General features: G+C 47.9%; 1 protein-coding gene across 1 annotated transcript in view; it reads left to right on the top strand.

Moving 5' to 3' along the window:
• The window catches only part of LOC144157746 (uncharacterized), a 46,786-nt gene extending 35,862 nt beyond the window's left edge, over nucleotides 1-10,924 (top strand). The window contains exons 10-11 of the mRNA XM_077688518.1: nucleotides 8,441-8,713; nucleotides 10,372-10,924. Coding sequence (XP_077544644.1) covers nucleotides 8,441-8,713; nucleotides 10,372-10,523 — 425 coding nt within the window. The 3' untranslated portion in view covers nucleotides 10,524-10,924. The remainder of the gene's footprint in view (nucleotides 1-8,440; nucleotides 8,714-10,371) is intronic.
• Nucleotides 10,925-21,024: the final 10,100 nt, after the last annotated feature.

The raw sequence follows: 21,024 nt of genomic DNA, 5'->3' as shown, positions 1-21,024 counted from the left end.
TGTCAAGGAGGAGCAGGTCTTCCCCTCACCATACCGCAGCCGCCGATATCTCCTACCTTCACCACCTCGCTTGCATTGCTGGAAACATAAGTATAGAAAGTTGCAGATTTTGTAATTATTGCATAGTAGTTGGAGCGTGTGATCACATTATCTAGGAGGGGCCCTAATGGACAGAAATGTCCTAGGCAAAGATTGGTGAAAATTTACGTTCACGTCAAATGATTTAGCAGTTTATTGGTTTGATACTGTGTGGTTTGTCCAACGTAGGTTTTCCGTATTGGTGATATATTCCTTTTTGTATGATTATGTGCATATGTACTTGCATTTCCAGTTGGCATTTTGTGAGTCTTATTGTTGTGTATTCATTGCATAGGTCTAAAATATAGGCTGGGTTTACTTTCAACATGCTTGAATTGCGTAGGTCCCCCTTACAATTCTCAACTCTACGTAGCATTTTCATTTGCAGGATAATTTATAGTTAGAGACCGTACTAGCACCCCAAACCAACATTCCCTAACTTCATTTGGAATAAAAAAAAGAGTTATATAGTACCCGTTTCAGCCAGGTAGGTACCAGGTTCTGTATTTTATAAATACACGCAATTACGCCGGATGAATCAGTTTTAAGCTTGTTAACGTGAACAGTATAATATAGGTCTTCAGAAAACCCTACGGCTACAAATTCTAACTGCGTAGCCTGTTCAAGTGAAATACCTCCATATTTTGCGCAAATGTCCGTGCAATATCGTTTATTGTTTGGTTTAAAAACCATACAGTTGGTTTTGGTTGTATTAAGGATCGAGGTATTTTGCTGCAAGCGTTATCAGTGAACTCAGGCTCCGGAAAGGTGATGGTTCAGCACCCAAGACGTGCAGCTGGCGAAACTGTAACAAATAATAGAACATGGTCGGGGTCAAAAATACGAGGCGGTGTCGTTCAGCGAGTCTAGATGAATTGTGTACAGTCTCCTGTGAACACGCACACATGCTGTCGCTGCCATAAGGCAGGTGGTGGTCGTTTCGCGGGATGCCACCCAAGGACTGCAATTTAACCCGTGGAACATCTGGCCGGTTTGCGGAGCGTGAAGAAGGCAAAGAACCTTAGCTTGGAACTTGTGAATTTGTTTGACCCACAAAGAAAGTATTAAAGTGAGACGACCATCAATATCACGACCATCATCATCATCATCGTCAGCCTGCTCAGGTCCACTGCAGAAAAAAGGCCTCTCCTATTGACATCCAACCACTCCTGATCTCCGCTGCTCGAGTGCACAATTGAAGCCCAAATTCGAATATCATCCCTCCATCGGATTAGAGGCCGTCCCCTTCATATAGATCTATCAAATGGTATCGACTGTGTTAGTGTAATTGTTCACCCGTGGTCGGTTCGTCTGACTACTTGGCAAGCCCAAGTTCATTCCTTTGTGTTTATTTAAACAATGTTATCTCCTACTATAGCTTGTTTTCCTATCTAGGTAGCTAGTTTTGTATCCCTGAGTGCTACCCCTGTCATTCTTTATTCCATAAATCGTTGAGCAGGGCTAACTTTCCTTTTTAGTTTTAAAGTAAGGCGCCAACTTCTCACTCCTTGCGTGATCGCCGGCAGCACCCATTCACTGCCTACGATTCTTTTCAAAAACAGGTGGTACCCTACTTTTTCGTTATTCCGGAGTGATTTCCCAGTACACCTCAGCCCGTACCTGCCCTACAGGTACGGCAGGCACGTACCTGTAGGTACGTAAGTACCTGCAGGTACGTATTTGTAGGTACCTGTAGAAACCTGACGGTACGTATTTTTTTTTCCCGTGGCTACAATTACCACTGAAACAGTGCTGCTTCTGTCCAAGGTAGGCGTATTCTTGCACTTGTTCTAGCGTTATGTTTCCTAAGCTGAATGAGGGCGCTTGGCGAAGGCCTATTTATCATTACTTATGTTTAAGTATATTTTTTGCAACCCAACAGCCTATCTTTGTTGTTGTATTTCCTCGAGCGTTGTTTGCAAGTGTTCTGCAGTCTCGCCCAGGAAGACTATATCGTCCGCAAACCTCAAATTACTAAAAATATACCGCCTCCATCCTTCATCCTATGTTTTTGTCACTAAAGATTTTGAACCCCTTCCCGTTCGAGACAAGCTCTGAATAGTTTTGGCGAGATGGTACCTCCCTGTCATAATTCTTTTCGTATCGGGAATTTACCGCTTTGCTTGTGCAGGTTTATCCTTCCCACGAATTACTTATATATGTCTTCTAGAATCTTGTGTAGGTCTCCTCCATTCCCTAGTCATTAGTGCTTCTAGCACAGCTGTGGTCAGTACGAAATCAAACGGTTTGTCATAATCTATAAATGCCATGTAAAAGAGTCTAGTGCACTTGGCGCATTCTTCTATCACTTGCATGACAACATAGATATTATCCACGGTTGAGTACCCTTACCTAACGTCAGCCTGCTCTCTCGGTTATTGATAATCCAGGGTGTCACCTAAGCGGCGAACTATAGCATTGCTAAACAGCTTCTAAACAACTGGGAGTAGGTTGATGGGTCTGTAATTATTGAGGTTCTTGATATCTTCCTTCTTATGAACAAGAATAATGTTGGAATTTCTTCAGGCTGCGGCCACTTTTTGAATTTTTTAAGCATTCCGAAAATAGTGCAGTACGCGTTTTTAGCACCATATCTCCTCGCTCCTTTAAAATGTGAACGGTCATGCCTTCGTCACCTGCAGTATTTGATGTTTTCATGTCTTTGGGAGCCTTTCCTACTTCCTCTTTAGTTACTAGAAGGACATCGAAAATTGAGCTTGTACTGTCAGTACTTCCCCCTTTGTCCAACGCTGCTGGCAAAAAACTGGTATAGAATTTTTCTGCTACCTTTAGTAGCTCGTTCAAGTTGCACGTAATGTTACCCTGCTCATCTCTGAGTGCGGAAATCATGTTTGGCCGATGGCTACCCTTTTCTTAGTTGCTTTCAAGTTTCCCTCTATTTGCAGCATTTTTTCGATCACTGCCATGTTATAAGCACAAATGTCTGTTTCCTATTAGTTCGTTTGTAAAAGAATGTGCTCATCAACCTCATGTTACCTCTCTCTGCAAGTCCAACCAGTGACCCGCAGCAGTGGCTCAGTGGCTAAGGTGTTGGGCTGCTGAGCACGAAGACGAGGGTTCAATTCCCCGCCGCGGTGGCCGCTTTTCTGGTGAAGGCGAAAAGCAAAAACGTCCGTGTGTATGAAACTTCGGCACATTTTAAAGACCATCAGGTGGTCAAAATTAATCCGGAGCCCTCCACTACGGGACGCCACAACGCCTGCGTTGCGTTGGCGCGATAAACCCTATAATCAATCAATCAAGTCCAACCAGTGTATCTTCGACTGCTGCGATTGTCTATTCTAAATTTACCACTGACCTTTCTCCCATTTGCTTTTTACCGACCTTTGCCTTAAGGCTTGAAATCACAATGTGAACTGTGTTGTTGCTCTCTCCATTGCTCATCCCACGTCCTCGAAAAAGCTGTCTAGGGCTTCAGCTTCATAGTCGCTTGATGGCACATAGGTTTGCACTATCTTTAACCTGTATCGCTTATTTAGCTTGATCACAACAGCAGCGACACTCACTAAAGCTGAAAAACTCTTCCACGCTTTGTTGTATTTTTCTACGAAATAAAAATCCCACCCCGTGTTTTTTTCTACTCTTGGAGTCCACTGTGGCATAAAATATGCCCTCTAGTCAGCTCCATGAAGCCTTCTGTGCTTCTGACTTCGCTTAACCCTATAATATCCTACCTAATGTCCGAGAGCGTTCCTAGTACTACAGCTCAGCTTCTGTCAATAGAGAGGGTGCTTGCGCTCAACGTTGCCATGGTCCATTTCGGAAGGCGGCCTGTCTGGACCCAGAGATTATTGGCACCCTCTCCTGTATTGCTGTCCTGACCACCACAGTTTACAGGTTCTCGACAGCTAGTAGGCTCTGAGGGAAGAGAGTTGAGTTGGTCAGCTATGTGAAGTGGCAGATATCTACTACACCAAGCTCAACCGATTCTTCTGTAGTGAGAGTGTGAGGCTTTGTGCCAAAAAACCTTCCTAGCACGGCTGATCCTTTCTAGTAGAGCCTCGTAAGAATCCGGGATGATGGTTACTTCCGGAGCAGGGAGCACTCCATACCTTCATGGGTTTGGCACAGAGAACCAAGCGAAAAAGCGACAGCAAGCGAGAAAAGTTCCTGCGGATGACCTTGCCCCGCATTCCTGCAGTGAAATTGATACTGCGTTTGTCGGTGTTGTATTTTATACGCGGGATTCTCAAGGAATAAGTTGAATCGCTGGCAACCTTTTGAGAGATGCACTACGTCTGCCGTTGGAAAAATAAGCTACTGCTACGCTCAAGTGCACCCCTACGAAAAATGGTTTGTTTCAAGCTCAGCTGCTCAAAAAAGTCGCTCAAGGTGTATTAGCGTCCTTCCTAGACTTTTCAATACTATTCTAACGCGGGAAATCGTTTATCGTGCCCTCCTCCAACAACAGTGACCTTTCAGCAGGGCTGCGCAATAGTTAGGCAACCATGTTCTCTCTAAAGTTCGGATACATGGGGCCACTACAGTGGTGCAAAGAATCTGCGGCTGCATTTTCTACGCAAAACAGATTACATATCTAGGTAGTCCTTCCTCATGAAGTAACAGCTGGTGGTTGTACTTTTCAGTGAGCCCATGGGTTGTCGAGTTGTTGAAACGTAGCGCTGAACATATTTAGAGCTCTTCCCTTTCGTAACTTAGTGCCCGATGTTGTGGAAGGACTTGTTTAGCTTTTAGAACAATATTTGATCCTTTTTTGCGGTAAATTTGTTAAATATGATTCCGCCAGCTCGGGCGGTTATCCTTGCGGTTATTGCGGTTTCTTTATATTTCGTTTCAACGAGCGCTGTTATTATTCGGCCTTTCCTAGTTTCCAAGTGCCTGTTCGATGCAGCGGAAGTGTTTTTTGGCCTATTTAAACTGCTTAAGGCCACGCAGGGTATAGTATTAGCTTATTGCGGTTTTGCAAGGGCGCCTTCGCTGTTTAGGGCCGCAGCAACTGTTATTGGTTTTATTTTGTGCTTTTGGCTGTACATGTGCCAAACATGCGCCTAGCGACCTGTTTACCTAACCAAACAATCGGAACAGCCCCGCAATAACCCGAGTATGGCGTTTAAGAGCCCACCCTTTCGTAAAAGTTAGCTAGGTTTGTTTTACTTGACTTGACACCTAGCTCGACGCGGCCACGCCCACGGAAAAGGGACGGAACGTATATATCTATAAACTTTTTTGCTCTAGAAGATTCAAATTTAGTATAAAGGTGCTCTAGAACATTATAAAAGAGGAGTGCAAAAAAATTAGAACTAAAATGCGAGGTTTTCTCGCGAATATTGAAACTTCCCGCAGTTTTGTTTAAACACGTCCCCCTTGACAACTTTCACTTGTGCTGACTTGTCATTCGTTCGTATTCATTAAAGGGGGTGTCCCTGATAAGCTCAAGCCCAGTTTACGATACGGCGGAAAGTTTCTCGAAGCTTTTCGCTGCAGCTTCCTCGAAGGTTCTCGCGATAATAAGTGGTGAACGAAAATACTTCCGCCATGTTTTCTCTCACAGACACAATGATTTATTTCACGCCCAAGCACAAATCCTAATGGAACTCTTCCTACTGCCGACGCAAGTGTATACGCGTCATGGTCAGCGCAAATTTCTTTCCCGTTCGCCATTAGTTTTTGTTTCGTGTTGTCGAAAACAATTCGGGTAGATCACGGTGTGGGAATGTTTTTGTGGTCAATTTTCCGTACAACTGTGATTGTCAGCGGGACGATAGTCAGACCTGTCATGATTTATCACGTTTCTTACAGACATTTATTGCATTCCCGCACTACACTGCTGCGGGAATATGGTCCTTAAGAGTTCTTAAGGACCTTAAGATCCTTGGTCCTTAAGAGTTGCAGTATTCTGCAGTACAATGCCGCTGAATGCACGAATGACGGTGACGTGGCACGGGTGATGGCCGCGTGTAACACGACTAGTACATGACTCAGTACCCTCATGCAGGAATAAAGGGAAACATGTCAGAAGGAGGTAACTGGCATAGCTGATGAATATTAGTGCATAAAAATAGTTTAGGGAAAACACATTCCGATTTGATTGGTTGGTAACATCGGTGTGTCAATGGACGAGTACCACCGGGAGAGAATGGGGTGGTAACGTAATAAAACAAACGAAACTGCATTCAACCACCTTGAAAATGCAGGGCCTTCTTCCTTTGCGAGACCTCGCGAAGAAAAAACCGATGTATTCGCAATGGTGGTGATGAGACCTCCAAAAATTACTTTTAAAAAGGCCTACATACCGACGGTTGTGTCGCTTGACGCTCACGTCATCAAAGGCAGAAGAAAGCCACCAGGCTGATTTAAAGCGAAACAAAAGAAAGCCGCATATATAAGTATCAGCGTTGCCCTGCAATCAATAGGAAGTAAAAAGCTCCATACTTTTACTTTTGAATTTTTAGCAAGAATATAAAGTACCATGAGAACGTGTATTAGGAATTTTACGTGTTATTCAGGTTGTGTTCAATGTTGCCTCTTGTTTTTGCACGTTGTGTACTTTTTAAACTCAATTCTAGCGTTTGTTGAATATATTTTGTCTACATACTGAAAATTAAAAACCTGAACCTTGTTTCAAAATTTGCGTACTGATTATATTTGCGGCCATTCACTTATTGCATCACCATAATCACAAGGGAAGTGCTTCCGCTTCCTCAGCTCGTTGTCTCAATTTAAATGATGCCTGCGATGAGGCGACCCAACGGGCAGTGTATCACAGCCACGACACAGACTTAACAGACTTTGATATGTATCCCTGGATTTCTCATACGGCTCGAGAGGTGAAGAAGAATCGCTTATCAACGTATCACCAAGAAGCCGTCTGTGAACCAGCACAATGAGTGTATCTACTTTGGGCCTTTCTGCGCGAGCTTTGCTTCTGGGATGTTATGAAGTTTCGGGGACTGAAGGCGAGGCACTGAAACGCACCGGTCAATGAAGGCAAGAGGGGTATGAAATTATGCGTGGAAATATATTTATAGATACAATCCAGCTATTCAAGTAACAATAAACAAAGCGGCACAAGTGGGCGTAACAAAGGTTCAGGTAGCGGAAAATATTAGGAGAGATGTTTCAGGTGCAGGCAATCCAAGCGGGATCCAAAATGTAAGTAGAAGCGTACAGTGTTACGAAGTATATGTCCAGCTGGTGTTGAAAAAGCAGACAACAGGCCGTTCAAGACGCGATGGGGACATCAACGCAGCAGGTCAAGCAGCGCATTACAGAGTGGTGGCACGATGGTCATCCCTCGGGCCGTCGTATATGATGCGGATATGGTGCCTGGTTGTCCGGCCGGCATGCGCAGGACACTGTGGTTCTGGCCGTCCGGTCCACATGCCACATAACCTGACGACTTGCTCCCCAACAACGAGTGCGCTGGGCCGCCTTAATCCCTACTGTATTCCTCCTTTTCTGCCTTCGTCGTGGTCATGATGATAACGTTCAACCAGCATTGCCTTCGTTGCGCGGCATAGCTCTAGTGGATTAGCCGTAGTCTTTTGATTGTCCCCCTATCACACTACAGCTTCTTGTCTTTTGGCTCCAAATCTTGGAACTCATTCTCTCCTTTAGGTTCTGCTTCACCTTGTATGGTAACCTTCACTTTGTCACGAATCCATTGGACAAAGTGTCTCTAGGGTGTCAATCGTTTACCTGTATTTACCGGCCCAATCCAATTTCATAGGCCTAATTTGCAATGGAATGGTAGCCATTTGAGTAGGTGCTCTTTTTCGTAAAGCAACAAAAACACAAATACTTGAAGACCAATACTGGTCTTCAAGAAAATAGGACCGAAAAATGTTTGTCTGAAAAACGCAGAAACCGCTTCCAATTGAGCAAATAGTGTAGCTCACTGATATAGCAGTGCATGCAATTGTTGTGGCTAAACTCAAGTATTCACAAATAATTTTTGGTTGCTCTGCGAGAGAAACATTTGATCCCCTCGCCGAGAAGCTATAGGGCGAGTTGCTTTTATCGCCATTGGTTTTACTTTACAGAAATGTATCCTTTTCTGCTATCACCGTTTCAAGAAAGGTGGGGCGGCAAGCCATTTTGTACAACCCGCTTTGACTGCGACCCGTAAATATTTCCAACAAACAGTAATATATCCCTCCGCCCACTTCAATTCTTGGAGAACACATACAGGCTGTTGGAAAGACTGCAGCGTTTTTGCAGTGTTTTTACTTTTACGCATGCTTAAAGTAGCTAACAAGCTTTTTATGAGAGCAGACAGTTGACAAAAAGTTATGGGAGCCAGTTTTGCGCCCGTGATGGGCGTGGCTACGCTTTTAGAGAGACTAGATGTTGAAACGCCAGCAACGCACGTTTTTTCTAGGCGACCTGGGGTACTACAGCGCACGTGGTGAGCTCTATGTTCGGGAAAGAATAAAGGACCTCATCAAATGCATGGACAACCAAGTGGTGCCTGCGGAAGTCGAAGAGATTCTTCAGCAGCATCCAGACGTCCTGCAAGCCGCCGTCGTTGGAATCCCGCACGCTGAGTATGGCGAAGCAGGGAGATCATTCGTTGTCCTCAAAGAAGGAGTTCCGCTGACTACAGAAGCCCAGGTGGAGTCCAAGAAGAGACAACTGATGGAGTATATGGAAAGTAAGCAGTCGCCTTTATGCGGGTCGCATTATTTCCACCGTGAGTTTGGGCCTTAATCTTCACCGTGAGATCAGCATAGCAATCCGTGAATACTAATATGCTCAATCAACAATAAAATATTAATGAAGTTTGCCACGGTATGTTGGCTTTGCATTGCGAATACCGTAGACGGGATCAAGTCATCACCTACATTTGATTCTGTAGAACGTTTAACAAAGCCTTCAGTTTGTTTTGTTCAGTGTCGACGAAATCTCTGGGTTTAAATAGCCAACGCACGAAGAATTTAGCGCCCAAAGTATCTCTCATTTATCTCAAAGGAATAAGGGGATGTCTCTATGTGATGCGCAACAAAAGCATGATAAAATACACCCGCAAATGTCCGTATTTACTTCAAAAACATTTGTCCGGTGATGAAAAGCCATGCACGGTTAAGCTGTTAGATCAACGGAGTTGAAAGAATGGAAGGAAAGTTGTTTCGAATGCCTGTTTTAAAATCAAGTCATTAAAAAAATATCCTTTATTCCTGCCTAGTGCCCCCGTGAAAGCGCAATTGCGGTGTAATTAGGATGACACGTTCAAAGGGCACTGAGATGCTCATGCATGCTCCAGAAAATTTATTTCCAAAAAAAGAGATTTTTACGTAGGCGGTCAGTTGCACAGTTGTGAGTTTCACAAACGTTTCTTGACGCTGCGAGATCGGTGACGGGAAAACAGCTTAAGCTCTAAATTAGCCACTCGCTTGCTTGCCGTCTAAATTGCTTTGCCTCCTTCGAACGCTCTAAATTTTTAGCCCTTTCTGTCTCTGCCAATCTTCCTCTTAAATTACCGTTTGCGCAACTGATGTTATCAAACCCTTTTCATACCGTGCAAATATAAAAAGCATGATGTGCTCAAGCACACTGTACCTGTTTGCATTCGGCGATTCCACGTTGTTCAGTGAGTGACATTAGGCACCATGAAACTTCGGCTCGTTTCCTTGTCTTTCCAAAAGTAATACGTTGTGCAGGTGTTTGCTTATCTTTGTAATAGCCTTTACGTGACCAACACCAAAATACCGGGAATGCAATGTTAACACAAAACATGCAAATTTGGTGCTTTAATACTATTTGAGTTTTTAGGGGATCCACTTCATTATTTAGGGTTGCTATAAGTGCTCTAGGCCTCAGGGTCTTGCATTTCTGTGTACTCTTATCGTTATTGTTGCTTCAGATGAATAATTACCTGTCCTTGTACGAATTTTTATGTTCTCAGAAATACTAAAACTGGAATGTCATTCCCGCAGCAAAGACCAAAACACGGGTTTACCTCTATAAAATCGGTAACAAGAACGTATAACATGGTTTAGAAATAAGTCCGGAAGAACGCTTGCTGATTCAAAACTAAATATGAAGAAGCGGTTAATACTGCACATGTCAATAAGTGGTTTGGAAATAATTGATTATTGTCCATCTGCAGATGAGTGCACCTTTTGGGGATGAAGAACTTTGTGGTAAGGACATTTGCCAAAAGACATTTATGCAAATGTAAGCTTTAACCAACCTCCTTTAAGTGACAATTGCGGTATTGATTGTGGGTCTGCCGAGACGTATTTTGAAGAAGAGCCGAAGTATACTGCGAGGTTTCTTCTAGTTCACATTTCGTGCGTTTCTGCCTCGCAGGCCTTGTGTCCACTCCCAAGCAGCTCCACGGCGGTGTTGAGTTTGTAGCTGCCATCCCGCAAACTGATACCGGGAAGCACAACCGGAGGCAGCTCAGAGAGGCCTACCTGCAGAAGACTGATCCGGAGAGCGTCCTCAAAGAGACCGAATAGTCGCACGAAGACGTCGCACGCCAACACGAGCGTTCATATGTTGCATAGAGCTTCTTGTTGGCGTTTGGACAGGTATAGTATTAGTAGGGGTCAAGTTACACCGATTTATCTTTATCTGCTGAATTAACAAAAAATATACAAGAAAAAATACCGCAATAAAGCCCCTGTTGGCTGTTACGTTCAGTTTAGTTATCTTGTTAGCTTCCGCTCTTGGAGGTGGCCTACATACCCTATCTGCCTATTGTTGCGTCTGCAGGGTGTCCAACATAGCACTGCTGGAATTTGCAGTACGTGCTGGTACTACACAGCAAACTGGCGGCGAGTGCAGAAAAAGTGACCAATTTTTCGCTGCTCTGGCGGTTTGAAATAAAATGCTGAACTTGCCTCAATAAATAATTTTTAAACGGTCTGCACTCCTTTTTTCCACGTCTTGGTAATGCAAGAACGTAAAATTGCGCGTCTGGGATAATTTTATGAGATAACATCACACAGCTACTCTCACCGCCCTGTAGTTGATCCAACAAATTTGACAACCGTGCTTAAAGGGACACTGAAGTGATATGTAAACATTGCGGGATTACTTGCGCAAATTGTAGTCCGGAGTCCCCAGGCCATGTTACGACCACTCTGGGCGCGTTTACGCGATTTTATTTAGTAGAAAAATTAATTCGAAAATGCTGTCCTCCTCTCTTTACGCTAGCCCATTTTCTGCGGCGTTTTCGTGTGACGTCAAGAGGAGCGAGCTCGCAATTGGCTGCGCTACTGCACGGCTCCCCGGCCTTCAGACAGAGTCAGTCGGCCCAGCGTTTCGTCCGCCGGCCGCCGACGGGTCGTCACAGTTCATTCGCTCAATTGAAACGAAGTCAGGACACGTTTGTGAATGGAAGAATGTGCCTTGCTTAGTTTGTACACTGTATCTAGCTCCAAGTCAAGGTCGCTTCACACAAGCGCACATGCGGCGCTTCGGTGACTGGTACGCCAGTAGGAAAATATAAGGCCTTTTGAAGGTGGGAGAAGAGTCAGCGAAGTCAATATAGGTACTAAGGAAATAAAATCAACTGATATTTGTACCGTACAACGTAAAACTAGGGTGCGGGAAGCACTTTTTTGCGCTCGGCGAACAAGCACAGCGGTCAGCAGCACGACTACGCATCTGCGAACGCTTTTCCGTCTACGAAATGCAATTGCTAGACCTGAGCTATTGTGAAAACTCGGGGGACGCTTACTGCACCAGCGCAATACAACAAATAGTCACCTAAGCTGCTTGAAATGCCTAAACTAAATAAAAGTGTAAACTTGTTGTACAATATATACTTTATATTACCAAGGTCAGAACAGCCCGTTCCGTGGCCGAGTGCTCTGAGGCGCTAGGTATGTTGCCGCAAGTGTTTTGCAAGTCACGAGTTGCAGTCCCCACGGGTACGTGCTTTTTTTTTCTTGTAAGTTAACTTTTTCGTTTTCTGCCGATGTTTTCTACATTGAGTTCACCTTTTTTTGGGCCGCAACGTTCATGGCTCCACGAACTAGTTCACAGAACGCGCGCATGCTGGCACTGGCGCGCTAGCGAATTCTCGTTGGCGTGCTGTTGCCATAAGCACCGACTGCTTGCGGGCAGTGGGCACAGGCCAGAATGAACAGACCCTTGGCCTGGTGCGAACACGCTTTTTACGGTACAGGCATGAGTGAGGCAAGCTCCAAATATGGGGGAAAAGAGCATGACATTTGGGCGTCTGCGGGTACGCGGAGGGCGCCCATGCACTGCGTAGGCCTCGGCTAGTGAATGCTACGATTCCAAGCCGTCCTGGGAGGCTTATCTTTATGCATTTTTACAGGTGACAACATGGCAGAAGCGCGGTACGATGATTACTGAGTTATTGAGAATGCCCATCCAACAACGCCACCGGTTGTGTTTTACAGAACCGAAACCGAAACCGAAACTTGTTTGATTGCTAACCTTGGGCATCGTCCAATCACGGTGCGGCTCCTCCTAACGTCACAGCTTTAGTTGGTGCGGCCGCCGCAAACCGCGCATGGTAGTTTTTCTTCTTTCGCGCTTTGTAAAATATTACCGATTTGTCAACCGGATAAACGATGAAAAGTGTGCTAATTTGAGCCAGTCTACGAAGTGCAAGCCAAAACGGGAGCTTGACAATTTCACTTCAGTGTCCCTTTAAAAGTGGGCGTTTTTTATAGACACGACCGCATTTTTAACTTTTTTCGTCGCATAATTCTAATGTGGAAAACATTCCGGTTTCTGATATCCCGGTGATTTGCTCTCCGAATGTATTTAATGCAGCTTTGTGTGAAAGGAACGTTTAGGTGCATTAATTGCATATTGTAACACAGCCTTCTGAAGGTGGCATCGCAGGTGACGAGGACAAGGAAGCTTAAAGGAGTACTGACACGAAAATTTTATGTTCCACTTTTATTGCTTTTATAGATACCCGGGTCAGGCAAACCCGCAACAGCACTTCAGCGCTCGCTAACTAATTACATTTAATGGCGTGAAAATCGTTTGTTTCAAATTCCCGCGCTTTCATCTCGAAAGGCGCATATCCCGCCGTGACCTCACAGCTTTGTGCGGACGTCAAAACATTGCGGAGTCCGGTGGGGGCACTGTTTCGACCGCGCCGCCGCCGGAGCTGAACAACTGAGCTGCCTGAAGGTGATAGGCCTACCATTGCGGCGGAAATCGCTTTCAATAAAAGTTCTGATGGTGACTACTATTGCGATTCCGGGCTATATTAGATGCAAAGTATCTCTTAGTCGACCCTCCGTCGTCCGGCGTCCGCACCTCTCCTCCTCTCCACAACAGCTGTGATAACGCCACTTTCTCTCCACTCCTCTCCATACTACCTGTGCCCTAGCGCCCGCTGCTCCTCCTCTCCCCGCTGCATACCAGCTGTAATCACGCGCCTGCGCGCTGCTCCTCCTATTCACTCCCTCTGCTCTGCAAATAAACCCGTCCGCGCTACGCTCAGTTGCTTCTTCGGTACTGCGCCTTCCGATGACTTCAAATGGACGCCAACGATTCCGTCCGCGAACTGGCTGGCACACCTTCAACTAGCACCGGCCAGCACACTGTCAGAACCGCGAGCACCTCCGAAGACAAGGCTGCACAGAGGAGAGCTCGCGAAGCCGAACGTAAACGGCAGCGTCGAGCAGCGGATTCCTCGTTTCGAGAACGAGAAGCCGCAAAACGTTCCCCACTACTCGATAAATAAAGAAGACATTTAATACGCTACTACACATGTCTTTACTCCAGCAACCAATTGACACGGTACTACTCCACGGCTTTGCATCCCCTCAGGGTTCCAATGTGGAAAGATGGTGTTTTTTTTTATTGTTTCCTTTCCCGTGTGTGGAACTTTATTTTTGTCAACAGTGCCTTTCTGGGCAGCAGTTATGCCTGTAGCTCGGGGTACGTGCACCCGTTTGTGAGCGCCGGTGTTCGCTCACCGCTCGCGGGCCGCGCGCGTGAAGTGACATCACGAGTTTTTGACGAGCGCTCTCGTGTCACTTGTTTTGGCTTTCACGGGATGATGTCACGCTGATGTGCATTTGCTGAATTCCGCTCCGCGCGCTGCTCCGGCGGCGCGATAAATGAGATCAAATTGAAGTATGTTGTTCGCGTCGCAGGCTGATCATATTCCAGCCAGGGTATTCTGTTGAGTAAAGGAAGCGAACTGTGCAATAATACTAACGCCGAAAATTGGTGTCAGTACTCCTTTAAAGCACGATGGGTGGTTGCTCGTGAACGATGAGGAAGAAAACGCTTGGTGCTCGGTTCGGCAAGGCGTTTGCTCCGATACAATGCCTCTGATCGGTTTCCCATCTGGTAAATACATCTACCTCGTTGCCCACCTCGGCAAGACGACCTCTTCGTGGACAACTCTCCTTCAGCACCTGCTCACCATCAGGGGGCAGGTCGTCTGATCTCCACCTCCTCAGCGTGGACCCGGACATGGGTCGTATTAATAAACGTTCACTCTCTATCTCTATCTCTCTCTCTCTCTCTCTCTCGCTAGACGAGGTGTCGGCGTCGCCTTGTAACATTCTTGGTGGAGGTTGTGGAGTTGGTATCTGTTGCCGCAGTTCGGTAGTCCGAGGTGAGAATGCAGGACTCGTGGACGTGCTGATAGAACACCAAAGGAAGGTACTTTATTAAGAATTTGCCGGAAGATGACCGGCGCCGTCCATTCTTGGGCGCGCACTGCCACACCATGCCCGCGCAATCTAAGTCACGGGAGTCACCATTAAAGTGGACCCCACCAGGAGGCGGTACTTGTCCGCTTGTGGCTTGACGGAGCGTAGTACATGACACCTCTTCCCCCTTAGTGAGGGTAGCGGCGAGGCTTCCGTATTGCTCGCTGAGACTTCCGGGGCTTCACCGTGTCAGACTCTCGACTGTTCCTTGCAGCAGTCGCGATGGGTTCAGCTGGACGTTGTTCCACGACTGTTTTTGGTAGGTTACCCCGGTGTATCCAGGTCCCACGCCAGCGTCATTGATGGGCCATCTGTAACTCTCCTGATATCCCGTTTTCTTATTTGATTCAGGTGTCGGCGAACGACTCCTCCTCCCCCACATCGGACGTTCCAAGATCGGGGGCCGATCTGTTTCTCGAGGACTCCTGAAATCCACTTGGGCTCCTTCAGAAAGTGCCCTTCCATGACTTGTTCGCCCGCTTCTAACTGTCGGTTCTTGGGCAGCGTCTCTTGTTTTTCAGTTGGTTCTGGTGCCGTCTTGATCTGATACAAGTGTATTGGAAGCTCCTGTCCGAACATTGCCATGGCTGGGGTGATTCCTGTGCTCTGGTGGATGCGGCTGTGCTGCCGAAACAAGAATTGCGCGAGCCGGCAACTCATCGACCCAGACTCGTTCCATGCCAGTGCTGTTTTCAACTCGCCAACATAGCGCTCTGCCTGGCCGTTCGTAGCAAGGTGGTACGGTGCCGAGGTTATGTGGCTTACTTCGTTGTCTGTGCAGAACCTGTGCATTTCAACAGACACGCAAGCTGCGCCATTGTCGCACACAATTTTTTGCGGTACGCCAAAAGTAGCGAAAAGGCTGCGCAGTACCGCAATCACTGCTGCCGACGTAGGCTGGTTCACTTCTTGCGCTTCCAGCCACTTGGTAAAAGCATCTGCGGCCAACAAAAATGCATGTCCGCCCACAGGTCCAGCGAAATCCCGTGCACTGTGTGCCACGGCGTTGCCTCCAGTGTCCATGACGGCATAGGGGCCTTTGATGGTTGCGCTGCGTGCTCTGGCATTGCTCACACGAGCGAACTGTTGCCTCTGTGTCCCCAACTAAGCCAGGCCACCACAAGTAGCTGCGCGCGCATTCTTTCATAGCCACGACTCTACGATGTCCTGTATGCAACAAGAACATCGGTTGTTTGCGCGCTACCACAGGAATAACTACCCTGCACCCCCAAGTGATACAACCCCGGTGGATTGCCAGCTCATAGCTTCTTCTGCGGCACGGTGTGTATTTGGCTACCTTGAGCTGCTGCATTGTACCTTCTTGTACAGCTGTGAACAGCTTTGAGGGTGTCTCATCTTCCTGTGTTAAGGCTGCTATGACACCTGCTGTCAGTGGCGGCCGTGACAAGGCGTCAAACGTGAGTACGTCACCTGGAACATGTGGCTCTTCAATGCACTGCGGTAGTGGCAACCTGCTCAGCGCATCCGCATTTTGGTTCAACTTTCCCGCCAGGTATTTGTGGTCATAGTCGTAGGCTGCAGTTTCAAGCACCATCGTGTCATGCGGGGCGAAAGCATCTGCGGCACTGCCTTTTCTGGACACAGGATACCAAGCAGAGGCTGGTGATCAGTTATGAACGTGACTTTGCGTTCCAGCGTGTACCAGTCGAAATGGTCAGCCGCGAACACTACCGCAAGACCTTCCCGGTCTAGCTGCTCATGGTTACGCTCGGCCGCCCCCAGTGTGCGGGACACAAAAGCTATCGGGGCCTCTCTTCCCAGACTGTCTTGCTGTGCCAGTTCTGCCTTAACGCCGTAAGGTGATGCATCACATGAGATTATGACAGGCTTGGCCTCGTCATAATGTACTAAGACGGTTCTTCTCACAATGAGCCGTTAAAGCTCATCAAAAGCGTTCTGATGTTTCTGATGCCATTTCCACGGAACATCTTTTTGCAGGCGCTCGTACAGCACCGGAGCGATCGTTGATCGGTTTTCTAGAAACCGGTCCTAAAATGCCAACATCCCTAGGATTGACTGCAAGGTTTGCTTGCTTGTCGGTGCAGGTGCTCCGACGATAGCCCTGACCCTGTCATCCGTTATGTGAATCCCTTTGGCATCGATTCTGTGGGGTAGAAAATGTACTTCAGGTAATACAAAACTACACTTGACCTTGTTTAGTCAAAGGTTTACCTTGGCCAGTCTTTGTAGAACTGCTTCCAGTCGGTCGTTGTGCTATGCCTCGGTGGTGCCACTGACGATAATGTCATCGAGGTAAACACAAACACCAGCAAGTCCACAGAATGTCATCTCCGTGAAACTATGAAAAAAGGCTGGGACTGCTGATACTCCAAAAGGTAGCCGTTTCACCTTGTACAATCCCTTTATCGTGTTGAGGGTGAGGATCTCTGCCGTCGCTGGAGTCACCCCAACCTGTTGATATGGTTGAGCTAGGTCAAGCGTGCTGAAGATCGTTCTACCTCGCAGGCTACTCAACACTTCCTCCGTTGTGGGAAGGGGGTATGCAGTCTTCTTTGTTGCCTCGTTGAGAGTGCGGCGATAGTCGCCGCCAGGGCGCATATTGCCGTTTTTCGTGCGTACCGACACAAAAGGTGTAGCCCATTTGGCGTGCTGCGTTGGCTCTAGCACCCCTTGCTCTTCCATGCGGTCAATCTCAGCTTCATATGCCGAGCGGATTGCAAATGGCACAGGACGCGCTCTCATGAACTTGGGTTTCGCTTCTTCTGTCAACTCCAGATGTACTGGTACACCAGCATGGCCAGGTATGTCTTCCCCAAATACTCCCTGGTACTTCCCTAGAATCTCGGCAATGCGTGGGTGCTCAGTTGACTGATGAATGCCACCGATGTGAATGCCTAGCCTGGTGAACCAGTTGCACCCCAACAAGTTGGAAGTTCGGCACCGTGTTGTGTGTCACGTGTTTCTTCTTCGTCCCTGTTTTAGCACCGATTAATTTTTTTAGCAGTATGTACCAACTCGCCCACATCAAGCTTTTGTTACCACCACAAACTACAGCTCCAACGGTTTACCACTATCAGTGGCAGTTGGCACATTTTGTCACTGTGCTTGACATCGACCGTTGCCAAGACCCTCAAACGATTTCCCAGACCAAGTGCGTAGGTAAATGTCGTTAGGTTGTAGCTTTGGTGCGTTAGTAGGCCAAAGGTACAAAATGTCTTGTGACTGACCATTGTGCAGGCGGCCCCCGAGTCTACCTCGAACGTTACCGGCTTACCCTGCACCTTCACTGTCAGCGTTATCTTCGGCGGGGTGCCCTTACTTGCAACCGCGTGAAGGTCATAGAGCTTTGAAGCCAGCGGATCCGCCTGTTGAGGCGACTGATGCTCAGGCGCGGCCCCAAGTAGTTGTTGCGCTGACACTTCTTCCCTCCTTCCTTCTTCGCGATGCAGGCTCGCTCTATATGCCCGCGCCTGTGGCAGAAGTTGCAGGTTGCCGTAGCGAACTTGCACGTTCTCGGGAAGCGCTTTTTGTCGCACCGCCAGCAGCGTTGTCCTTCCTTGACTTGGCCTTTCTTGTACACCGTTCCGGACGCTACACTGCTGCTTGCCTTGTTTACTTCCGTCTCTTCTCATTTGATGCTCTGCTGCTGACGAACCGCACCCTCTGTGCGGACCACCAGGTCATAGGTTCGCGAGAAGGTCGTCTTTTTCGGCGAAGAGCCGCTGTTGGAGCTGCTCGTCGCGGAGGCCGCAAACGAATCTATTGCGTAACATTACTTCCAGCGCGAGCAGCGTCAGGTTCCTAACCGGAGCCCCCCCCGTTAAACGGCGATGGTGCCCCTGTAATGGCGACGGCTTCCTCAGGCTCCGCTGCAGCCGGAGTCAAGGTCACCGAAGGGAAAGTTCCGAAGTTGCAGCTCCCGGAGAGCTTGCGTATAACTGCCGCGAAGTCACTCACTGATTCTCCGCGCATTTGGTCCCGCCGCTGCAACATCGCCCGCGAGTACAGTTCCGACGGCCGCGGATCGAATTGCAGCTGACGCGCGGCCACAATGTCGGCGTAGTCGACTTGGTCCGGCGTGAGAGGTTTCAGTAGCGCACAGAAAGACTCGTACGTTTGCGCGCCGCACAGCGCGAGACGGTGTGCGCGTTTCTTCACTACGTCGCTGACGTCGTTAGCTTCAAAATAGAACTTTAGACGCCCGTACCATGAAGTCCATGACGCAACGTTGCTGCCGAATTTTTCAATGCGGCCGGTGTAGTCCGTCGTACGCGCTGCCATTCCCACTTCTTCAGTAGTTCCTGCCGCTTTGGGTGCTGGGCCTCGTCGCCAATGTTAGTTGCCGGAGTTCGGTAGTCCGAGGTGAGAATGCCGGACTCGTTGACGCACTGATAGAACGCAAGGGAAGGTACTTTATTAAGAACTATCCGCAAGGTGACCTGCGTCGTCCATAGTTGGGCGCGCACTTCCACACCAGGGCCGCGCAATCTAAGTCACGTGAGTCACAATTGAAGTGGGCCCCACCAGTTCCGGTACTTGTACGCTTGGGGCTTGACGTAGCGCAGTACATGACAGTGTCAACACCTGATTCCGTACAGCTCGCCCGGGTGTGCACCAACCACCACGGAGTTCGGAGTGGACGCTCCGTTCCTTGCGGAACAATTCCTGCTGATGGAGCGAACGCGCCGACGACACCCCTCGTGATTGTGTCTCATCCCCGCGAGCCTGGCATGTTCACCGGGGCTGACTACAATGATGTGGACGGCTGGCTCAGTCTCCTTGAGTGGGTTAGCGCTCACAACTGATGGGTTCCCACCATCATGGTCGTAAATGTGATCTTTTACCTGAAATAGGAATGTCTTGCACGCAAGTGGTTCCAGACGCACGAGACCGACTTATTAGCTGGGAAGTAGTCAACACGAAGCTACGAGACTTGTTGGGATAGCCGCTTGGTCGCTAGCTTGCTGCCCGCAAGGAGCTGGCATCGCTCGCCCACACGTCGACCTATTCGTATGTCGCATATATCCAGGACGTCTTCGCTGTTTGCTCGAATGCCCACAGTACCATCCCGCAGTCCCGCAAAGTGGGCCACATACTAAACGGAATTGCGGACAAGGCATTGCACCTTCTTATATGCAAAGACTATGTCACTGTGACTTCTATCATTGAGGAATATCGGCAATTCTCTGAGGCAAAAGGATACTGTATAGCCCACAACTTCACAAGACTTCCGCACAAAGATCCCGTTCCGTGGTCAGCGGATATAACCAAAATCGTGCTTCGAGAATTCGAGGCTATGGCCCCTACTACTGCGGTGCCATACACGCCTGATAGGATAGAGCCACACCGTTTCCGTCATCCAAGCCGTTGTCTGCGACGAAATAGCCAACATGGGCCTTCACTCTGAGTGCGAGATTAGCTCTCCGTTCCCACAAGGACTCAGGTCTCCCGTTCCCCGCAACAAACATTCTCCTCCACGCTACCCACGTCGTAACGCAGCTCAATGGCGTACCCCGGACGATTGCCAATTTGTTTTAATTGCTCCGGAGTTGATCACATTTCCCGGTACTGTCGCAGACGCAAGGTCTCGTCGTTCCGCAACAGCTACGCTAACTATAGTCTTCAACCACCCTTTCGCTACTTCGATGACCCGTCCTAAGCGGAACAGGACAAACTCTAATAGTCCAACCACCAGATTTAACAGTTCGCCGTCACCCCAACGCCGTCAGTCCCGATCACCACAGCCTCGGCGCCTTTTCCCGACGTCGGACTACTCTTGACCTCCTGCGGGAAACTGAGTAATGCAGCTCCCGGAGGTGACGATGCATTCCCGACACGGCCCGAAAACCATTTGCTTACTCTTCCGGCGAGAAAAAACTTGCTTACTACAGCGTGTTGTTGGGCTAGTTGGTACTGCATTTCAAAGGTAGAAAAACTGCGCGTAAAAGACAAGACAATAAGGAAGGAAGAGTACAGGAGGAGACTCACAACAGGCTTTATTGAAAAAAACGAACACGACTATATACCATCTATTCGACATGCACACAAAGCAACCAGTTTTTCTCGTTTCTTTGTTTATTAGCAATGCACCATCCGGTTCAAATATTCAAACTCACCTCCGTACAGCCAGTACAACGTAACAGCAGGTTCGCTCACACAATTTTCATGGTTTTTACGGATTAACAAAGGCTTGTATCAACTCGCGGCCGACACGTTCCGGGCTTCTGCTCAGCACTTTTGTTTCGTTCAGCACCGGCTGACATAAATTGTCTTCAAAGGCGAAAGAATGGTGTGAAAGATGAGGCCTTGTTTG

This window comes from Haemaphysalis longicornis, unplaced genomic scaffold, assembly GCF_048455015.1.
Source record: "Haemaphysalis longicornis isolate Haplotype H1 unplaced genomic scaffold, Haemaphysalis longicornis Haplotype H1 scaffold_10, whole genome shotgun sequence".
Taxonomy (NCBI): domain Eukaryota; kingdom Metazoa; phylum Arthropoda; class Arachnida; order Ixodida; family Ixodidae; genus Haemaphysalis; species Haemaphysalis longicornis.
This window is presented reverse-complemented; position numbering and strand designations above follow the sequence as displayed.